The sequence below is a fragment of the Amblyomma mixtum genome, chromosome 5 (genome assembly GCF_055824585.1).
Source record: "Amblyomma mixtum isolate Tamu chromosome 5, ASM5582458v1, whole genome shotgun sequence".
Classification (NCBI taxonomy): Eukaryota; Metazoa; Arthropoda; class Arachnida; order Ixodida; family Ixodidae; genus Amblyomma; species Amblyomma mixtum.
In genome coordinates, this window is record NC_143016.1 from 121,583,528 (window position 1) to 121,603,411 (window position 19,884).

Sequence of the window (19,884 nt, forward strand, 5' to 3'; positions counted from 1 at the left end):
AAATCTCAAAAGAAGGAAGATAACGTGTAAAATATTGAAATATATTTCGCAACTATGATCCGCTTTAACCTGTTAGATTCTCAGAGAGGAGATAGCTAACAAATATTGCTTGCTGAATATCAGTTTTCCGTAACGCATTTTATAAGGTTCAAAGCTCCACCCCGCCGCGGTGGCTCAGTGCTTACGGTGCTCGACTGCTGACACGAAAGACGCGGGTTCGATCCCGGCCGCGGCGGCTGAATTTCGATGAAGGCGAAATTCTAGAGGCCCGTGTACTGTACGATGTCAGTGCACGTTAAAGAACCCCAGGTGGTCGAAATTTCCGGAGCCCTTCACTACGGTGTCCCTCATAGCATGAGTTGCTTTGGGATGTTAAACCCCAATAAGCCAATAAACTAACCAAGGTTCAAAGCTCCAGTACTGTAGTATAAAGAAGGCTGCTTCGTTTGGCTTTAACTGCAGAAACCTGCTCACTGATATACGTTGCCAATGCCTCGGTGTATTTTTTGTGTCAATACTCAGACAATCAGAACGTACTCATTTGGCGATCATGCAAGGTTTCACAGCTTCGGGTTAGTTTCGGTTCCACATGTGTACACTGAAACAGACAATTGGGAAATCAAAATTACTTAGACATAAAGCAAGATCGTACCTAGAACGAATAAGAGCAACAAATACGACACGAAACAGAAAGAAAGCAAATCAGTGAATTTACATGAATCCAGCACGAAACGCCGACAAATGTAGTTATGGACGGGAGCCGTGATTTGCTAAAATTTCAAAGCTTGGACTGCGCATTACAACACCAGTGGCTGGTATCGAGAGGCTGTCACCTGCAGCACGAGGCGCGCACTGCGCAGACAGAAAATTTTAAGTAGATAAAGAATTGGTCTTGATCCTGCATAAACAATATTGAAGAGCACAAGTGTATGCTAAATGCCAATTTAAACTGATATATTTTGCAGTCAGAGGGATGAATTAAGTTTACAGTGTTCTGCAGAAACTGAGGTTTTCATTTAATACAGAATGAAATGAATGAGCGAAGAGTTTTTTAATTCTTAATTGACGTGATTTTCCGCAGGCGCAAATGCTGCTGGTCTTCCTGGCTTCGAAAGCTTACGGGCTTCAAAACCACCACACAGCAGCCGGGTACCCTGGTCCCGGCTTCGGCGGTTATGCTGCGCCGGTGGCCGTCAATGCTTACCGAGGATACGCGGACTATGCCTCTGTAGGTATCATCATCGACATCAACATTGCCAGCTTACGTATGCCCTCTGTAGGACAAAGGCCCCTTCCAAATCTCTCCGATTAAGCCCATCCTCTGCCAGCTTCGGCAGTGTATCCAAGCTATAGTTCGTAATCTTCTCGCTCCACCTGACTCCAGTTTGTCTCTGTTGCACTTGCGTTCTCTTGGAACGCAATCCGTTACTAATATAGAGCATCGGTTGCTTTACATTCGCATTTATCATAAGTTGGGTAGCAGTATCCCACCGCTGCCACCAGTTATCATAAGTCGGGTAGCAGCATCCCACTGCTGCCACCAGTTGTTGTGGTGCACAGGATAACTCGAACCCGGGCTCCGTTTGGTGGCGTGTTGAGTCGTCGGGCTGAGGAAGTCTGAAGCTTCGTAGCTTGGGAAACGAAAACAAGCGGGTTTAATGGCACTTTTAAGAGACTTATTTACATGCTGTAAAATAAAAGAGCAAAGAGTCAAAAATTAGGAGTTCATAGCGTCGACCGACTGGATGAGCCTTGTCGCCAAGGCCCAGAGCGTCCGTTCTCACTTAGGGCACCGGTTAAATACCCTAAGGCTCCGCCCCTTCACCAGGTGGTGGCCAATTCAACACGACGCACAGATCGGCACAGCAAACGGAGGCACCTGTTGCGGAGTCCACGCGTGGGAACGGGCGAGGAGGAAACGCAAGTCTGCAGCTCTTTCGCACTGCGGTGCAACATTACTGCAAGCAGCACGTGTCTATTGAACACAGGTGTGGCGTAGGCGTACTGGTGCCGCCACTGCGACTGGCTCTCTCCGATTCACGCCGGCTCCTCTCAAACGCGGTTAATCCCTTCTTCCCCTGTCGTCTGTCCATCGTCGGTCGCTTCTTGGGGGGACCAAAGGGAAGGTCGTTCGCACCGAGCCGAGTGTGGGAAGAACTCCATCGGCCACTTCCCAGCCAGTCATCGTTTTTGGTGGGGTCATCGTGGGTTCAAACGACCTTTCGAAATTTCCGCTGCTGTTGCCGCCACCGTGGTCAAACGCGAGTCGCAGGCTGAGTCATGACACATTACATGCGGTATGCATGACATTTTTCTTCACTTCGAATGCGATATCACTAACGTGCCTTTATAAATTGACCAGCCTTCACTCTTAACTTTTACGCCTTTTATTTACACAGCCAGGGGTAACTGGCTGCACTCTCCTCAAATCAAGTTCGAACCTTTTCTTCAGCCTCGATGTTTCTGCCCTATGGGTTCTCATCATTAACATATAGCTGCTGTATGCCTATTCCATATATTAGCCGTTCTGTTTCTGCCCCAGAGGTAAGTAGCGCTATCACAAACTTTTTGTGCACCTTTTTTAGGGATAATAGTGTGCTGCTATTCGTGACGTGAGACCACGTGCAAAATGCACTCCATTCCATTATTATTCTCCTAGTTATTTCACTCTCCTGGTCCGTTCCTGCGGCGCCTACCTGCCTTTAGCAGATATACTCTCTTACCACTTCCAATTTCCCGCTCTCTTATGTAAACTGTTGCTCTCCATCCAGACTGCTGAACAATAAGTTAGTTTTCTGCGTATCATTTTCAAAATTCACTGCGCAGCTTTGTATGCTCACGTCCCCAATCATGCGTCACCTGATTTTCTAATCAAGAAAATGTCGTCCGCAAATCTGACATTACGAAGGTAACCTTTAGGTGTAAGTCACATCATGCACGACCACTGAGGTTATTACGCTTGTTGGGGCAATTCTAACGCATTGGTACAAACTGGGGCTCCTGCAGTTGGGTGCCTAAGGAGCCACAAGGTATTGAAGCTCAGTTGTCTTTATACTAAATGAAGAAGATGCGCAACCCTTACACCTCCTGCAGTGCTCATATGCCTAGACGTAAATGAATTTACGCATAAGAAAATTCGTGCACCTTAAATTTCGCCTTCGTTAGACAAAGGGGTCCGCACCAATTATGCCTGAATGTCAAAACAAAACCGCATAACCACTGAGGTTACAAGGTGAGAAGAGTGAAATACTATACCGCTGAAATGCAAGGGATTTTGACTTTCGACTTTTTTCCTAATTATTTTGCTTTCATTTAGATATATGTGTGCTTAATGAATCTATTTATTTTCGTTTATTTCTCAATTCAAGCAAATCTCTATAATTGGTGTGATAGGAGTGAGATAAAAAATTGGATTTCCCTACGCACACCTTCTTTCATAATCCAATTTATATCTGCAGGCTGTGGGAGAAGATTCCTAGCGTGGATTACTTTTATTTCGTGCCAAGTAACTACCACTGGTCAGAACTCAATTGATTATTTCCACTCCCCTACGAGAAAAATTGTTTGAATAAGACATAAAACTTCAATGAACCTCTGAAACGGGACAACCACGCGTCTTACTTGATACGTAATTCCAGAAAGTCTAGTGCAACATGCGTAAAAGAAAAATAAATGAAAGCTCCACATTCACAGTTAAAGTTACCTGTACTTTGTTCTTTAAAGCACTATTCTAACTATCCCGGGGGACTGAATAAATTTTTTACCTTTTCTTTCCAGCCACCTCAGCCGTACAGCTTCGGCTATGACAATGTGGACGAGTACGGCAACCGCCAGTTCCGCAGTGAGCAGGGAGACTCGAGCAACGCGAAGACCGGATCGTACGGCTACAGGGTCGCGTACGGCCTCTACCGCCGGGTGAACTACATAGCCGATGCCAATGGGTTCCGGGCCACGGTGGACACAAACGAGCCAGGAACTGCACCGGGCGCCAGCGCCGACGCGGTCTTCAACGCCGCGCCGGTCGTCCCACCGGTTCCCGCTGGTGGAGCAGCTTCAAGGGCCGGATTTGCTCCCACTGCCTACGGCGCCAGGGGTGTGGCTACCGGCTACAACAATGCATACAGCGGATACGCTGGATACGGATATGGGCCCTACGGTAGCGCTGCAGCTGGCTACGGCCGCGTTCCGTACGCCGGGTATGGCTACGCTTCGAATGGCGCTGCCGTGGGTGGCTACGCCTATGGAGGGTACTCTCCCTACGGCTCTGGTGCTGGAGCTTATGCAGCGGGGAAGTTTGGCTCCATTGGATACGGCGGAGCGAACGGGTGGGCTCCTGGTTATGGTGGTTACCGCCGCCGTTAACGAAAGCCTTTCTTGTGCGTGAGAACTGCATGCTAGAAGAGCAAAAATAATGTGCCCGATTTTTTGTGAAATGACAAGAAATACGCCTCACATCTTTTCCGCGACTTTGTGCGGTACGAAACAATAAATGCTGCTTTATGACGGGACATATGTGACTCCACTTTGCTCTTCCACTGCACAGTCAAGGGTTTGTTTTTTTTTTAGCTTTTTTTTTACTCTTCCTTGAACTCTGCATGGCTGCCGCGGTTAGAACATCCTGGGCAGTTTTTTGTTCTCTGCAAGGCTCTATTCAAATGCAACAAGCTTTTAATAAGCCGCGCGTTTTTAGAATGTCCCTTTTAAAGTTTAAATACCATTTATTCTTACTGTTCACGTTTTTCGCGTCTATACCCTATACAAGAAAAATAGCGCGTTTCTGTAAGTGAAAGCTCTCAATGGATGAAGCGCCATCTTCCGCGAAATGCGTCCAATACAGGGCCTTCAGAATGGTTTAATTCATAACATTTACCCCGGTTGCTTATAATTTCGCGCTACAAGGCGGTGCAAAAAATGCGCCTTATTCAATGCACAATATCATGCATTCCATGCAGATGGAGCTACCGCCTGTGGCATCTCCTGATATTGTTCAGAGGTGCTGAATAAAACCTAACCGAAATAATTGAAATTTTAAAAAATCCTTTTTCAAAGGGGGAAACCAGCTGTAGAGCAATAGGGGTCTTATGAATGAGAGCATGGTGAAAATAAGGCCTACGTGGGACTGGGAGTAACTGCCATCGGAGATGCGGTGCTCTAAGGGCACGTATTAACTATGGAGCAGAGTATGCGGATCAGGAGGTGCATGGATATTGCGCAAGTAAGACCGGCAGTCAAGACGAAGGCTGCGCTTTATGCTCCCGCGTGCATAGCTAGCTAGCATAGGTGATGCTTCTCCTGCGCGAGCTCAGTGCAGATATAGGATATAATATGCACTCACGGAATGCCGCCACTACGTTCCCGTGTTTCCCGTGCCCTCCCTATTCCTGCCGGAGCACTTGGCTTCATACGAACTGTATGTACCGAGAAAAGGGACACGGATTGCAGTGTTGCCATCAAATATAGTTCTTGCTTCTCGTTCTTCTCCCGTTACTTACCGGCATCATATTACACCAATGTGCCGGAATAGAATACAAGTAGCGCAAGTCCTGAGCAGCAATTAACTTAACCCTTATTGGTCGGACGTACTGGCAAGCGAAAGGGATGCTCCCGTGACTATATTATTTTCTTTTTATAATTGCATTTTGATGAAATTGTTGTGCCTATTTTTGCAACCAGTGCGTAAATCTTGAGCTGAAATCTGCGGCGGTGCGAAATCCTCCTCGTTTCCTTTTTGCTGTTTTCATTATATTGCACATGATCTCTGTGGACTATTGCTGCCTAAAAGATTTTTGGACTTGCCTTCTTCGGATCGAACGACTTGCTTAATTAAGGAATCGTTATTGAGCTAGTGAAGTAGGGAGCTGTGTTTCAGAAGCTACACGTGCACTCTGCCCCAGGCTTCGTTTGCTTTCGTGTTATAAAGCAAAAAAAAAACACTGAAGTCTGCTGCATAAGTCCGAAAAGAAGGCAGCTGACAGCGAAAGGTCTTGCGAGTGCTACATTTTTTTTTTGTTCGCAGCAAACCCCACACACGAGCTACATGAGTTATTGCTATGCAATATAAGATAATGGGGGCAAATCGCAGAGGGAAAAGTGTGTTGCCAAACAAAATGTAAGCATTTTTCACATGCAACACTGCGTCGAGAAAAAATGCCGCAAATCGCGATGTAAGCACGACTACTGCGCATGCGTTAATGCTAAAATTTTACCCTCTGCCGGCTATCTACAGGTAATTGCTGCAGAGTAGTTTTCTTTCCGAATTCGCCTTTTATGGCACGCCTAGCATGCCCAAACCAGTTTTCACTGCCACTATTATTGTGTGGCATTTCATTACGAACTCGCACTTTAGTAGTTCTATAGATATTATTGTGAGAGGCGTCTCTATTGAAAGAGTATCGTGCGTCTTCTCACCACTGCCCAAATTAAAAGCACAGGTGCAGACAAAAGTAAACGGCGCACGCAAAAATAAACAAAGCCTTCGAATATTTTCCATCATCATCATCAGCCTGACTGCGTCCACTGCAGGAGAAAGGCCTCTCCCATGTCTCTACAATTAACCCTGTCCTTTTCCAGCTGCGGCCAAAGTGATTGCACTTAGAACAAAATAGCCTGCTCTATTTACTTATGTTCAGTGAAGCTTACTTATGTCCGCAGCTGTACGTCACTAATCACCGTTGCCCAACTTCATAAGGCCTGCGCGTGGCCTTGATGGCTGTTATCACAAGCAGCCAACACTGTGTCGAGCTAAGTGCTTCGCCTCGAAGGAAGGAAGGTTCTGAAGTCAGGGCTACAGACGACTGCTATAAGGAAAAGTCACAGCGAAAGGAAGGCAATGAAGACGGGCCTTTCGTTGATATCAAAATGATAGACCTCCTTTCTTCTAACAGCCTGAGTAGTGCAGATTATGATGAAATAATATTTAGACGTTACTGGAAAGAAAAGTACACGGGTTAGCTGACTGTACACGACCTCCCTCTAGAGAATGTACTGGATGAGCGAACTCTAGTAAAATTTGGTTTTCGGCGAGAATGCAACCTTGCGGACTGCAAAGTGGGTGCCAACTGCGTACCGTAAGATTTACGGTACGCAGTCGGCGCCCACTGTGTAGTCCGCTAGGTTGAATTCTCGCCGAAAACAAAATTTGCGGTACTCCTCGTTTTCTGCAAAGCATATAATAACAAGAAGCTTCGGCCGTTGTATGGCTTTCGTTGACAGTTGTAGACATTGTCTTTAAAGAGACAAGAAAAACGACGCCGGCACCTTGTACGTGGGCCAAACTGCTCATCCTTGGAGAAGGCTCCGGAAGTTTGTAGCAAGCATTCAGCTTGGAGCGCAATGTGGCCGGAAGGATATTCTGATTATTTAAGTGCCTTTTAGTACGCGAAAGCGAGGGTACCACGCGAAAGCGGGAGCAAGAAGCCGTGTGGTCTTAACGTAATTAAACCGACTAGGCGTGCGAAAGCATTCGTTTAGCGTGGTCGGCTCATGGTATTGTTTGCTGGGTTGTCGGCACGTCTGACGACGATATTAGTTCGATAGTAGTTCTAGATTAAGACGACGACGTGCAACGCACAGCGCGAGAGAGTGTTGCAACTTAACACGAGGCACGATCGGCTGCGGCGATAGCATAGTGCTCTCGCGCACAGGCTAATGAAGCTGGTCTGTTAGCACCGCAGCGAGATCCAAATCTGATGTGTTCGCAATTGATTATTTAAAATTAATGATATTTTTGTGTAATTTTGTAATCAATCGATTACTTTTCTCAAACGATAACGTTTGGGGTAATCCAGTTACTTTTTTTTTCTGCAATAGATTACCGGCATTCAACTACGCCTTTGCAAAAAAGGCTACTGGGGCGAAGCGTCCATGACGATGGGATTGCGACCAACAGTTCGGCCGGTCACGAAGGTGGGCAGGGCTACCTGACGTGTTGCGCTTTCCACGGTCTTCGTTCCTGCTGTAGCTGGCGCCATCTATGCATGCTTCTTGCAATAGTCGTGCCGATCCAGTTCGCTGAAAAAAAAAAACTGCTTTATCCTTGAACTGTCAAAAAAAGCGCCAACATGTCGTAGACATGTTGAGTATGAACATGTTGAACATGAGATTAAATGCTTGCAACACGGGTGCTGGCTACCAATTGATTTATTTATCTTCAAAGGGACATATTATATAGGTACAACCATCTCCTAAGCACAACATCTATCACCCGATCAAGCGATATACTTTATTTCTCGGTAGATTCATTGCTTATTAACCGCATACGGCAGTTGTAAACATCATAAAACAAGAAAATCGATATAAACGGGGTTATAACATTAAATGAACAAGAAACAACCTACATTTATCAACGAAGAATTACATATCCCTTAGCCAGTCTGCACAAAAAGATATTAAGGAAAAAGGCGAAAACCAGGAAGCAGTGTAGAGATTGAAAACCATTCGGAGCAAAGGAGTGTCAAAAATAAAAAAAAGGCCATCGCAGTCAAAGGTCATTGAATACATATGAAAATGGCAGACAAGATACAGGAATAACCTTCCACCAAAAAGAAACGGCCTACACGTGTCCACCCAGAAATCGCAGCTATCAAGGAGTGAAGCCAAGGGCGTGCAACACACTTAACTCCGGGTTTAGAAATAAGAAAAGCGTGGATAATCTCTCGAATCCAGTTTGTGTTTGGCGCATGCTAGAAACTTGGTTTAGTTCAAGAGTGGTTTACAGCCACAGATGTTGGAATGGTGTGCCGAGAATTCGCTGGATTATTTTTTTATTGCGAAAGCATTACTACTTGCACCTTCACGCCTTTGCCGTGCCGCGGCGGTGACCACCATTAACCTTCATTTGCGAAAGCAATACTACTTGCAATTTCGCGCCTTTGCCGTGCCGCGGCGGTGACCACCATTGACCTTCATTTGACCTTGATTGCATTAGATGGGATTAGATTGGATTGGATTAGGTTAGATTAGATTAGATTAGATTAGATTGGATTGGATGGGATGGGATGGGATGGGATGGGATGGGATGGCATGGCATGAGATGGGATGGGATTCGATTGGATTGGATTGGATTGTATAACCGATGCATCACCACAAGTCTAACCACAAGCACCACCATTAGCCACACTACCAGCTGTACCATGGCGTAGGTACGGATATTGCTTTCGCAATTACCGGGCTTAACCAAGCTAAGCTACAGCGAATTTTTTACGTTCAAGTTGCCTTCTCTGGCCCTGTCATTATAGCACCTTCCCGTCTGTCCAATTTAAACACCGTTGCAGGTGAGGGGGATCTCTAGATAAGTTTGATCCTGCTTTTTATGCACTTGGTGACGTGCTTCTCAGAGCGTGATTCGTGATTTCGATCAACAAGCATTGCACAGACCCTGCCAAGCTTGTACGAGGCAGGCAAAACAACGTAGATATAACTATTTTTTATCTTTTTAACATTGTGCCACAACCTGTGGAAATAGGGCATAACCTGGCTGTTCGCGTCATGCTTCGCTTTTCTGTCTCTGTTGTTTTATAGAGCAGGCTTTCATAAATGCAGGACATAAATGCACTTCGATAGCCAGCCCTAAATACTAGGCGAGCCACTTAGTCATTGAAGTTTTGACTGAAATGGTGCTGGCAAGATTTATTGAGAGCTGCCTGAAGATTAGTGTCAGCTACAGCTCGTTTTATCAGCTTAGAATGAGCGCGATCGAAAGGTAATGTACTTTTCTTGTACCTGGGTAGTACATCCAGCACACTTGTAACTTAGAGAACCTGACGAGGACATCTAGAAACTGCATTGCGTTGTCAACCGGAAACTCACAGCTGAACTACGAGCTGGTGCGCAATGTCTTACCCTTCAGTGAAGCGGCTGATGTCTTCACGAACAAACGTTGCAAAATCAGCAATGACAATATTGAAAAACAACTCCTGGTTAAATATACCAACGTGTAAATAGATATCAAGCAATCCGTACTAGTTTATTGTAGTTTGAGTAATGTTTTGTTATGACAACAACGCTCCAAGAAAAGTAACGCAATAGTAATCGATTACTGCTCAGCAATTATTAAGTTACTTTTCTGGGGTGGTAATTGACAACTGCAATCAGTTACATTTCGAATGGCGTAATTGTAATCGGTTACTTATTTTCTGTAACGTGTAGAAGGCTGATCGAAACCGAGTCGCAGCAATATTTATTTATTCATTCATTCAAGGTAGATGCTTCAGTGATCGCCCGGCTTTTGCAGCTTTGTTCATGAAGTAGAGCTTTCGCTCTGAAGAACAGCGTTTTGATAAAATAGCAGACGGTTCAGCGTTGCTAAGCACCGAATACCATGCAGTAGCACTAGTTGCGGTGAGCACTTGATGTCCTTACGTGTTAAAGGCATTTGACCTAAAGGTCTTTACCATATACGCCTTCTACCTAAAAGCCTTTAGCAGGAAGGCATTTACTATAACGGCCTTCGCCTCAAAGGCCTTTACCATAAGGACCTTACAATAGAGGCCTTTGATCTAAAGGCATTTGTGGTAAAGACCATTAGGTAAAATGCCTTTGTCATAAAGCCTTCACCCTAAATGCCTTTGCCTAAAGGCATTTTACCTAATGGTCTTTACCATAAAGGCATTTACCTTGAAGGCCTCTACCCAGGTGAAGGTCTGCCCGGAGTAATGATGTAAGGTCAGGTGTAAGCCAGGGCATCCTACAAGGTCCTACACGCCTGAAAGGTTGCCCACGACCCGGTGAGAAGGTGGACCGCCTGCCAAAAAGCGGGCTTTATTTTAGAAAATAAATTCTAAAATTCTAAAAGAGGCGCGCGATATGGTTTAAACGTTCGCTGCTCCTCAGTGCTCTGCTCAGTACAGGTGACGCTGAATACTGCCTAAATCATCGAAAATATTGAAACTTGAAAATAATGGCCGAAGGCTGAGAACGCAAGCAGTCACGATGGCTACCCTTGGAATTGCCTCTTTCGAAAACAATCTGTCTATAAACGTTCAGGTTATTTGTGCATTTATGATGGAAGTTGCCTGCGATAAATCTGCAGAATAAATAATATTGCTACCAATATAAACCTATTTCACTGCATTTCATATCTGAAGGAGCACATCAAAGATATGAAACATGACGAAGTTTAAACTGCATCAATATATGTCAATCCTTAAATGCTGAATGCCAGAATATGCTGTTTGAGCCAAATGTCTCGCTTCACCCTGCATGATATGAATATATACGGTCGAAGTACCGGTATTATACGCTAGTACGTAAGTAGCCTCAAACAACAACAGAAAAGCATTTTCAGAATTGGGATGTCTATCACCCACTGTGAACACGCGGTCTGGTAACAAACTTCTGTACTGTTGCCTTTCCAGCATACGAAGTTTTCTGGGAAGGTAGAAATGTCTGAAGCCCACCTTCATGCCCAGCAGCAAGTCTGGCTAGGCTTGCGAAGCAACTGGCCACTGTCTGTCTAAATGGTGAGATGAACTTATGTCAGGGTTACGCATCGCTTTTGATGACAGTGCCGGTTCTTGCCACCAGAGCGGTGTTTGTAGGCTGTGCGGCGTGCAGTGTGTAGAATTGTTTATTGAATGAGCGGGGGGGGGGGGGGGGGGGGGAGTGTGCACGCCAGGAAAGGATTACGGTGGCATCTATGCCCGTAAAGGGTTCTTTCAACAGAAACTAAATAATGAATAATGAAATGAAACTCTATATCGTTCGTATCCTGAATAGCTGAAACATTTAACCGCTGTGGCGGAAGGAAGGAAAATTAGGCCTGTAGTCAACATCGAGTGCATCGCAGTCCTGCGTTTCAAGTAATGATTCATATTGAACAACCATTAATGGCTTCCAACAATGTTTTGGATATTGATGGTGCATATTAGTAGCAGTGGCAGTAAAAACTTCGTACTACCAAATCAAGTGATAAGACTGTCACGTGAAAAGAACCTGGCTCATTCTTCAAAATCCTCTCTTAATGTATAGGAAAACCACGCAGCATATGAAACTAATGAAGCACATAGAATTTCTTACATAAGTTATGCAGCGCGAATGAAGGTGCCCGATGACGTAACGAAGAAGGGACAGGAAAGAGCGCGGAACTGATAACTGATTACAGTATGTGGCAGTGGCAGAGGTAATCAGATGCACTCAACGTCGCATGGTGTGAAGGACCATGAAAGACGCACAAGACAAAACAGGGTGATAAAGCTAAAAGCCGATAAAATCTCAAAAGGGGTGGGAAAACAATGATAATGTACACCGGAAAACTATATAACACTAAATGACACATGGCGCAAAGAGCTCTAACTTCGTTTAGTTTAGTTTATGGGGTTTAACGTCCCAAAGCGACTAAGGCTATGAGAGACGCCGTAGTGGAGGGCTCCGGAAATTTCGACCACCTGGGGTTCTTTAACGTGCACTGACATCGCACAGTACACGGGCCTCTAGAATTTCTCCTCCAAAGAAATTCCAGCCGCCGCAGCCGGGATCGAACCCGCGTCTTTCGGGTCAGCAGCCGAGCACCATAACCGCTGAGCCACCGCGGCGGCAGCTCTAAATTCGATAAAAACATCTATTACAAGGTGACAAGGGTAAAACCGAAAAAATGTGAGAAAAATGAATGGTTAAAAAAATGTGATAATTTATCGGTTTTACCCTTGTCATCTTGTAAAAGATGTTTTGTTTTTATTGATTTACGGCTCCTTACACGATCTTCCAGTATACATTACGAGTTTTTTACCATCCCTTTTGAGATTTCGTCGTCTCTTAGCTTTATCACCGTTATGTCTTTTATTGCTTGTATAGCCCTTCACACCATGTGACGTTGACTGCACCTGATTACCTCTGCCACTGCCTTCGTATATACATATTTTCGTGTTTCGCTCAATAGAAATCCGTCGTCAGTTCAGCGCTCTTTCCTGTCCCTTCTTCGTTTCGCCTTCAGGGACTTTCATTCGCGCTGCTTTACTTATGCCTGAATCGACCAACTAGCAGAGAAATAAGTTTTACTTCAATATGAAATTTCGCCGGTCAGTCGATATATCGAGCTGCGAGCCACGCCCTTACGAGGAGCGCTTCTCATCACTTTCTGCGGGGTGACGGGCAGGCTTGGGTGGCCTTGGGCCCCTGCTCCCACTGTGAATCCGCATGACGAGGTGAACGTCCAGTGTATTCCAGTCGACGGTGCTGCGGAAGCAGTGTGCCTTGATTTCAATGAGCCGTGATTCTATATCCTCATAACAGAATTAGAGATGTTATGACAGGCAGTTCCAGAGCACCGTGCAGAGGCTCTGGTGTGAAGCAGGTTTGGCCTAGCGCCTAGCGAGCGGCACGTCTCTGGAAGAAGCCTTTTATTAGCGTGAGTGCGATGTATTCTAGATTATAGGTCACAGATAAGCTTATCGCCTTTTTTATACACCAGATCGTCGATATACGAAAATATCTCGTTATCCCATTCGAGTACGCAGAATTCAGGTCTGAAATTGTTCGGAAGAGATGTATTGGGAGCCACTTAACAAGCAAATTAAAAGAGCGCACAGGCTTCTTTAAAAAAAAATGCTGAATGTTATTTGCTCGAATGGCAGCTAACCAAGGAAACCAAACATAGGCATGCACCTAATCACTCAACTCCGCCATTCCTTTTGAAGTGCTCCGAGGTGATTTTGAAGCGAAAAGCTAATCAACGCCGTGTCTGGCGTATGCTCCGTGACCAGAAGTAGCCACAGCTGCGCAAGCGCAGAACCGAGTGACGTCACAGAAGAGGCGCAGGTCGTCGGAGCGGCCGCCGCCGCGACTCCGCCGCCTGATCTTTCGGCGCAGCCGCGCGCTACTGCGCATGTGCGCCGCCTCCTCACCGCCTTTACTACTGCGCGCGCGCCTCCTCGCCACCGTTTGATCTTTTGTTGCAGCCGCGTGTTTACCGCAGTTACTACGCATGCGGAAGAAGGGCTATATAACGCGCTTGCCTACCACGTTATCGTGGTGTTCCCAGTGCATTGTGTGCGAATGCGACAGCCATGACGTCAAACAAAGCATAACTGCAGCACTTGCTTGTAAATCCAGGCTTAACCAAAGCTAAGCCACTGCCAGTTTTAAGCATGAAATGCCTTTAGCTGCCGTTGTCGGCAGTGTGGTGACGTCACGCCAAGACAGAGAACCAACATCCGGGCACTGAATTCCACTCATCCGGGCACTGAAACGAGAGCATCCGGGCACCGTACGAGATTTAACGAGACTCGCTAAGAGAGAGGGCCGCTTAGAGCAAGAGGGGAGCTCCAGGGCGAGAAGAGCTTTGGGCGGACACGGCCGGGTTGAATGCAGCGGAGCGCGCGCGCTCCGCTGAATTCAGTCCGACCGTGGGGTGGAAAAACTGCTTCCGTGCCGTCCCCAAGGATGGCGCTGCAGTCCCACACTCACGCATGTAAAAGACCGGCCGCTGAGCCTTCAGCTCACGATGTTTCCCCCTTTGGCAGACAGATGTATACACGCTCGCGGAGCATTCGACCGCGCTGCATATACATTCTTGTCAGGCCTGCGTCTCGTCGTGTCCGCGTACGCTTCTGCATCGTCCTGCATTTCAACGCCGCTGCCGTCACAGCTCCTTATTAAGCCGAGCAATGGAGCCTGACGAAAGGAGAGGTAGGAAGCGTCTTGCGGAAAGCTATCGCTTTGCGAGTGATACGCCACAGCAGAAGACTGCTCGCCGTAAACATATCATGCTTACTCTACTCTCGGTTACGGGAGAGGCAGAGATTTTTTTTAACGGCAGCGTAAGAAAGTCGCAAGTGTATAAGTAAATGCGTTAGGCTAGAAAAAATTCGAGGCAGCTCTTAACATTGTGCTCTGCATCAAACCCTAAGCGAAAGCAGTTAATTGCCTATGAAAGAAGGTCGAAGTAGCGAACGGCCCTCGCCAGACTAACGGCACCCATTAACATAGCACCGATGGAGCCGCGAAAAGGGGAAAAAATTGGAGCGGGGAGGGGGGGGGGGGGCTTAGCTTTAATTAAGCCTGGTAGGTTGCGAGACCAGGTGTTTTCTACTGCATACGCAGCGCCTCTAATGGGAAGAGCGCTGCGCGCCGTGGCAAGCGGCCGCCGTTACCCGACGAGCCGAGTTGGTAGCCCGTCTCTCGCTCCTGGTATGACGTCACGCTATAACGTCTTTAGCTCCTGTACGTAATTTCCTTTCCCGTAATTCTTTAATTCTTTTTAAGGCGAAAGCCTTCGCTCGAGGAGAGAGAGAGAGAGAGAGAAACAACTTTATTGCCATAGATTGGAGGGATTTAGGGCAGGTGGGCTTGGTGTGGCCCCCAGGTGGGGGCGACTTCCTGGGCCCACGAAATGAGTGCCAGATGGATGCTCTTGTCTGGCCTTTTGAGGAGTTGGTTCCATCCTTCTTCGGAGGGAGCTGGCAGTAAGGTTCGAGGGGGCGGATTTCCCGCGCAACCCCAGAGGATGTGTGCCTGGGTGGCGATTTCTCCCTGGTAACAATTTTGGCAGACGGGGTCATATTCTCCGTCTGTGATGAGTGAAAGTCTAAAATGGCTAAGTATGGAGTGCGTCTGCAACCTGCGGAGCAAGCTGGCTTGCGCTCGATTCAAGTCGGGGTGTGGAAGCGGGAACTGGCGTCTGATCTCTCTGTAGAGGTTGGTAATTTCGGCAAAGGTCTGGGGAGCCTCGGCAAGAGCGTCTGGATCCGTGGGGCCGGCCGCCCGGTTGGTTAGTCCTCGGGCTAGTCGGTCGACCCCTTCGTTTCGAGAGTTTCCCGCGTGGGCGGGTACCCAGACCAGGTTGATCTTATGGTCGAGAGTGCAGCCGCGAAGGATGCGTGCAGCGGGGTGGCAGATAAAACCTGCCGAGTAATTTTGTATCGCTCTTTTGGAGTCGCTTAGGACTGTGCGCGTACGTGGGTCAGCGATGGCCAGCGCGATGGCGGTTTCTTCTGCCGCTGTCGGAGAGTGAGCTACTACTGTGGCGGCGGTGACGAGAGTAGATTGTGGCGTGGTTGCACAAGCCACGTATGTGTTTGCACTTTGCCGTGCAGCATCTACGTATATTGCGTGTTCGTCGGCAAGGTATGTGGCATCTAGTGCTTGGGCTTTCAGCTGACGGCGCGTATCATGGCGGCCAGGTAGCATGTTTTTGGGGATTGGTTTTATAACTAGGCGGCTATAGACCCCTATCGGAATGGGCGTCGTGGGGTGGACGTCGCCTATGGGGTTGATGTTGAGACGGTCAAGTATGAGCCGCCCGTGTTTAGTGCGGGAGAGGCGGTGGATTTGGGCGGTCTTGTGTGCCTCTATGAGTTCTGTGAGCGTGTTGTAGATGCCGAGTTGGAGGAGGTGCTGTGTGCTGGCGTACTGAGGTAGCCCCAGTGCCGCTTTGTACGCTGAACGTATAATGCTGTTCACAGCTTCCTCGTCCTTCCGGCGGAGGTGATAGTAGGGGTAGGAGTAGACTATCCTGCTAATGAGGAAAGCTTGCGTGAGCCGACAGAGGTCATCCTCCTTCATACCTCTGCGGCGGGTGCTGATGCGGCGGATAAGGCCGTTGATCTGATTGGCTGTGGTGCGGAGGCGCTGAATGGCCTCCGAGTTTTGCGTGTTGTTCTGTATTAACATACCCAGAACGCGGATGGTGCGGACCGGCGGTATGGGATGTGTGTCGACTTCAAGCACAATAGGTTCTTGCGGGTCGGGGACTGGCAAGCGAACTCGTCTGTCCCTGATGACTAGTAATTCTGACTTCGTGGAGGAGCATGTGAGCCCGTTCGCCTGTACAAAGGAGTGTACTTTATCGATTGCTGTTTGGAGGGAGTTTTGGATTTCCCCGTCAGAGCCAGAGTTGGTCCACAGGGTAATGTCGTCGTCATATATTGAGTACAATGAGAGGCCTCCCTCCTTCGCTCGAGGTGTCCGTCCTTGCTCGCGGCGTCCGTTCATGCTCGCAGTGTCCGACGATGCTCGCGATGTCCGTCCTTGCGCTGGAATCGTGCCAACTGTGGCCTCTCCTCCGCGCAGCGGCGCAGCCTCCTGCGTAATGTCTTTTCCTCTAATTATTTTTCTTCACTATTGGACCTCTTTGTGTACCTTCTTTCACTCCCACTTCCTTCCTTCCTCTGCAAACGGATGACGGGTGTCCACCGAGAGATGAGAGACAGTTACTGCGTAATTTCCTTTCCTGAAATAGAATTTTCATTTTCTTCACTACGGCTCCTCTTCGTCTTTCTTCGTTCACTCCCACTGCCTCTCTTCTTGTACGGTGCGGTTCAGGTGTCCACCGCGACGGTTGTTACGTCAGAGGTCATTCTAAAGGTGAAACGTGACTACCGGCCGCCGCTACGCGAAAGGCCGTTAGTGAGCGTAGTATTGCTTTCGCAATAAAACAAGAGAACGGTAATCCAAATATGTATCTTTCCGCAATTCGTGTCAGCACAGTAACACATCGTTCCATAAATTCCCTCCGAACTGTAATTATCGGACCCGGAGGATTCGGTGCACTGCGAATCTCCATAGATAGCGCAAAAAGTGACGCCGGTAACGATTCTTTATTAAGGCGAAAGCCTTTAATGACTGATACTGTCGTGACCAAGACGTGTTAGCAAATTGTCCGCGTTTCAGATTGGTTGAAATGGTCGTGACGTCACTGCGCGCGAATTTTGACGGGTGTCCACCGAAATATGTGAGACAGTTACTGCGCAATTTCCTTTCCTCAAATACAATTTTCAACTGGTGTCCACCGAGATATGTGAGAGTTACTGCGTAATTTCTTTTCCTGAAAATTTTTCATTTTCTTCATTACGGCCCCTCTTTCTTCTTTCACTCCACTTTCTCCCTTCCCGTACGGTGCGGTTAAGGTGTCCACCGAGATGACAGAGAATTACATACGCTTTCCTCAAAAAGCGTTACGTTCAAAGGGCAACGCATCGCGCCGAACGGGTGGTGGCGTTCTGTAGGCTCCCTGGCAGCGCTACAACACGCTGTCGCGTTCCACTCCTAAACGCAAAGCGTCATTATTGGCAGTTATGCACCAACAGCATGTGAAGTGAACAATCGCGTAGCAGAATGCAGCACTCATCTCCTCCTCAGGGTCCTAAGATAGGGAATTCGTGCGTAGCTCTTATGCTCGTACTCTCCTTTGCCACTGCAACGTCGAAACTATTCCGGAGACAACTACATCTCTTTCTTCCTTTCACCCTCGCCGCGGTGGCTCAGTGGTTACGGCGCTCGGCTGCTGACCCGAAAGACGCGGGTTCCATCCCAGCCGCGGCGGCTGAATTTCGATGAAGGCGAAATTCCAGAGGCCCGTGTACTGTGCGATGTCAGTGCACGTTAAAGAACCCCAGGTGGTCGAAATTTCCGGAGCCCTTCACTACGGCGTCCCTCACAGCCTGAGTTGCTTTGGGACGTTAAACCATCGCACTTGCTCTGGCCCACTCCAGCACTGACAAAAACATAACCGAAATTTGCACAGATTCCCAGGCCGCGTACCGCCACTACCTAAAGGGCGTGGCGACGCCAGCAACACACCGTATTCTTACCACGGCCACCTCTCTCGACCGAACGGTTACTCTGTCGTGGGTCCCTGGGCATGCCTCGATCCCCGGTAATGAGCGCGTTCATGCGCTGGCCCGAGAACTCTCCTCCCGGACCCCGGATGATCAGGCACCCAACCCTCCACAAGAAGCCCCATCGGTCCTCTCTACATATCACCAAATCACCACATTTTACAAATTCAGCCGCATGACACTGCTACCACCCCACAGTACCTTGTCGCCCTTATCCAGCGCCACATGGCGACAATTACAGACAGGCAGCTTTATTTCACCCCACCGTCTGTCATGCTTCCACCCCACCTTTCCTCCTGATTGTAACACCTGTGACGTGCCCAGATCCCCACTCTTCCACTACCTTTGGGAATGTCCTTCCCCAAAGGCAGTACCCCCGATCCCCAATCCCAATCATTCTTCCTGGAAGGCTGCTTTACGAACCACTCAGCCCAACGGCCAGAAATGGCTGGTGGATCGGGCTTTACGTGAAGCACAAGCCCGTGGACTCCTGGACCAGTAGGGGACCACCCTGGAAGGTTTTTTTTTTGTTTGTAATAAAGTTGTTTCCATCCATCCATCCCCAATAAACCAAAACTTTCTTCCTTTCATCTTTCACTCCCTTCGGTGGATCCTTAGTAACATGGGCATTCCCGGCAATGAGCTGGCTCACCAGCTTGCCTGCGAAACTATTCACCGGGCGCCGGGGATCCCATGGACGATCCCACCGACGGACCAGGCGGTCAGGGCTTACAAACGCTCTGTCGGCGAACACTACGCGCAGCAAAAATTGGACTTAGCTGATTTACTACGACCACACCCATCCTTATCGATCCGTGAAGCTCGCATTATTCGCCGAATGCAGTTTAATCTCCTACATACACCAGCCGAACTTTATCAATACCGGTACACTTCCAGAGAGAGAGAGAAACAACTTTATTGCCATAAATTGGCGGGATTTAGGGCAGGTGGGCTTGGTGTGGCCCCCAGGTGGGGGCGACTTCCTGGGCCCACGAAATGAGTGCCAGTTGGATGCTCTTGTCTGGCCTTCTGAGGAGTTGGTTCCATCCGTCTTCGGAGGGAGCTGGCAGTAAGGTTCGAGGGGGCGGATTTCCCGAGCAACCCCAGAGGATGTGAGCCTGGTTGGTGATTTCTCCCTGGTAACAATTTTGGCAGACGGGGTCGTATTCCCCGTCTGTGATGAGTGAAAGTCTAGAATGGCTAAGGATAGAGTGTGTCTGCAACCTGCGGAGCAAGGTGGCTTGCGCACGATTAAAGTCGGGGTGTGGAGGCGGGAACTGGCGTCTGATCTCTCTGTAGAGGTTGGTAATTTCGGCAAAGGTCTGGGGAGCCT

General features: G+C 48.0%; 1 protein-coding gene across 1 annotated transcript; it reads left to right on the forward strand.

Annotated features, from left to right (window-relative positions):
• The first annotated feature begins 1,087 nt into the window (after positions 1-1,087).
• Positions 1,088-4,362, forward strand: LOC149343549 (uncharacterized). The gene is made up of 2 exons (XM_089547009.1): positions 1,088-1,228; positions 3,778-4,362. Exons 1-2 carry the CDS (start codon positions 1,088-1,090, stop codon positions 4,360-4,362), a joined length of 726 nt encoding a protein of 241 aa, XP_089403135.1.
• The last annotated feature ends 15,522 nt before the right edge of the window (positions 4,363-19,884 follow it).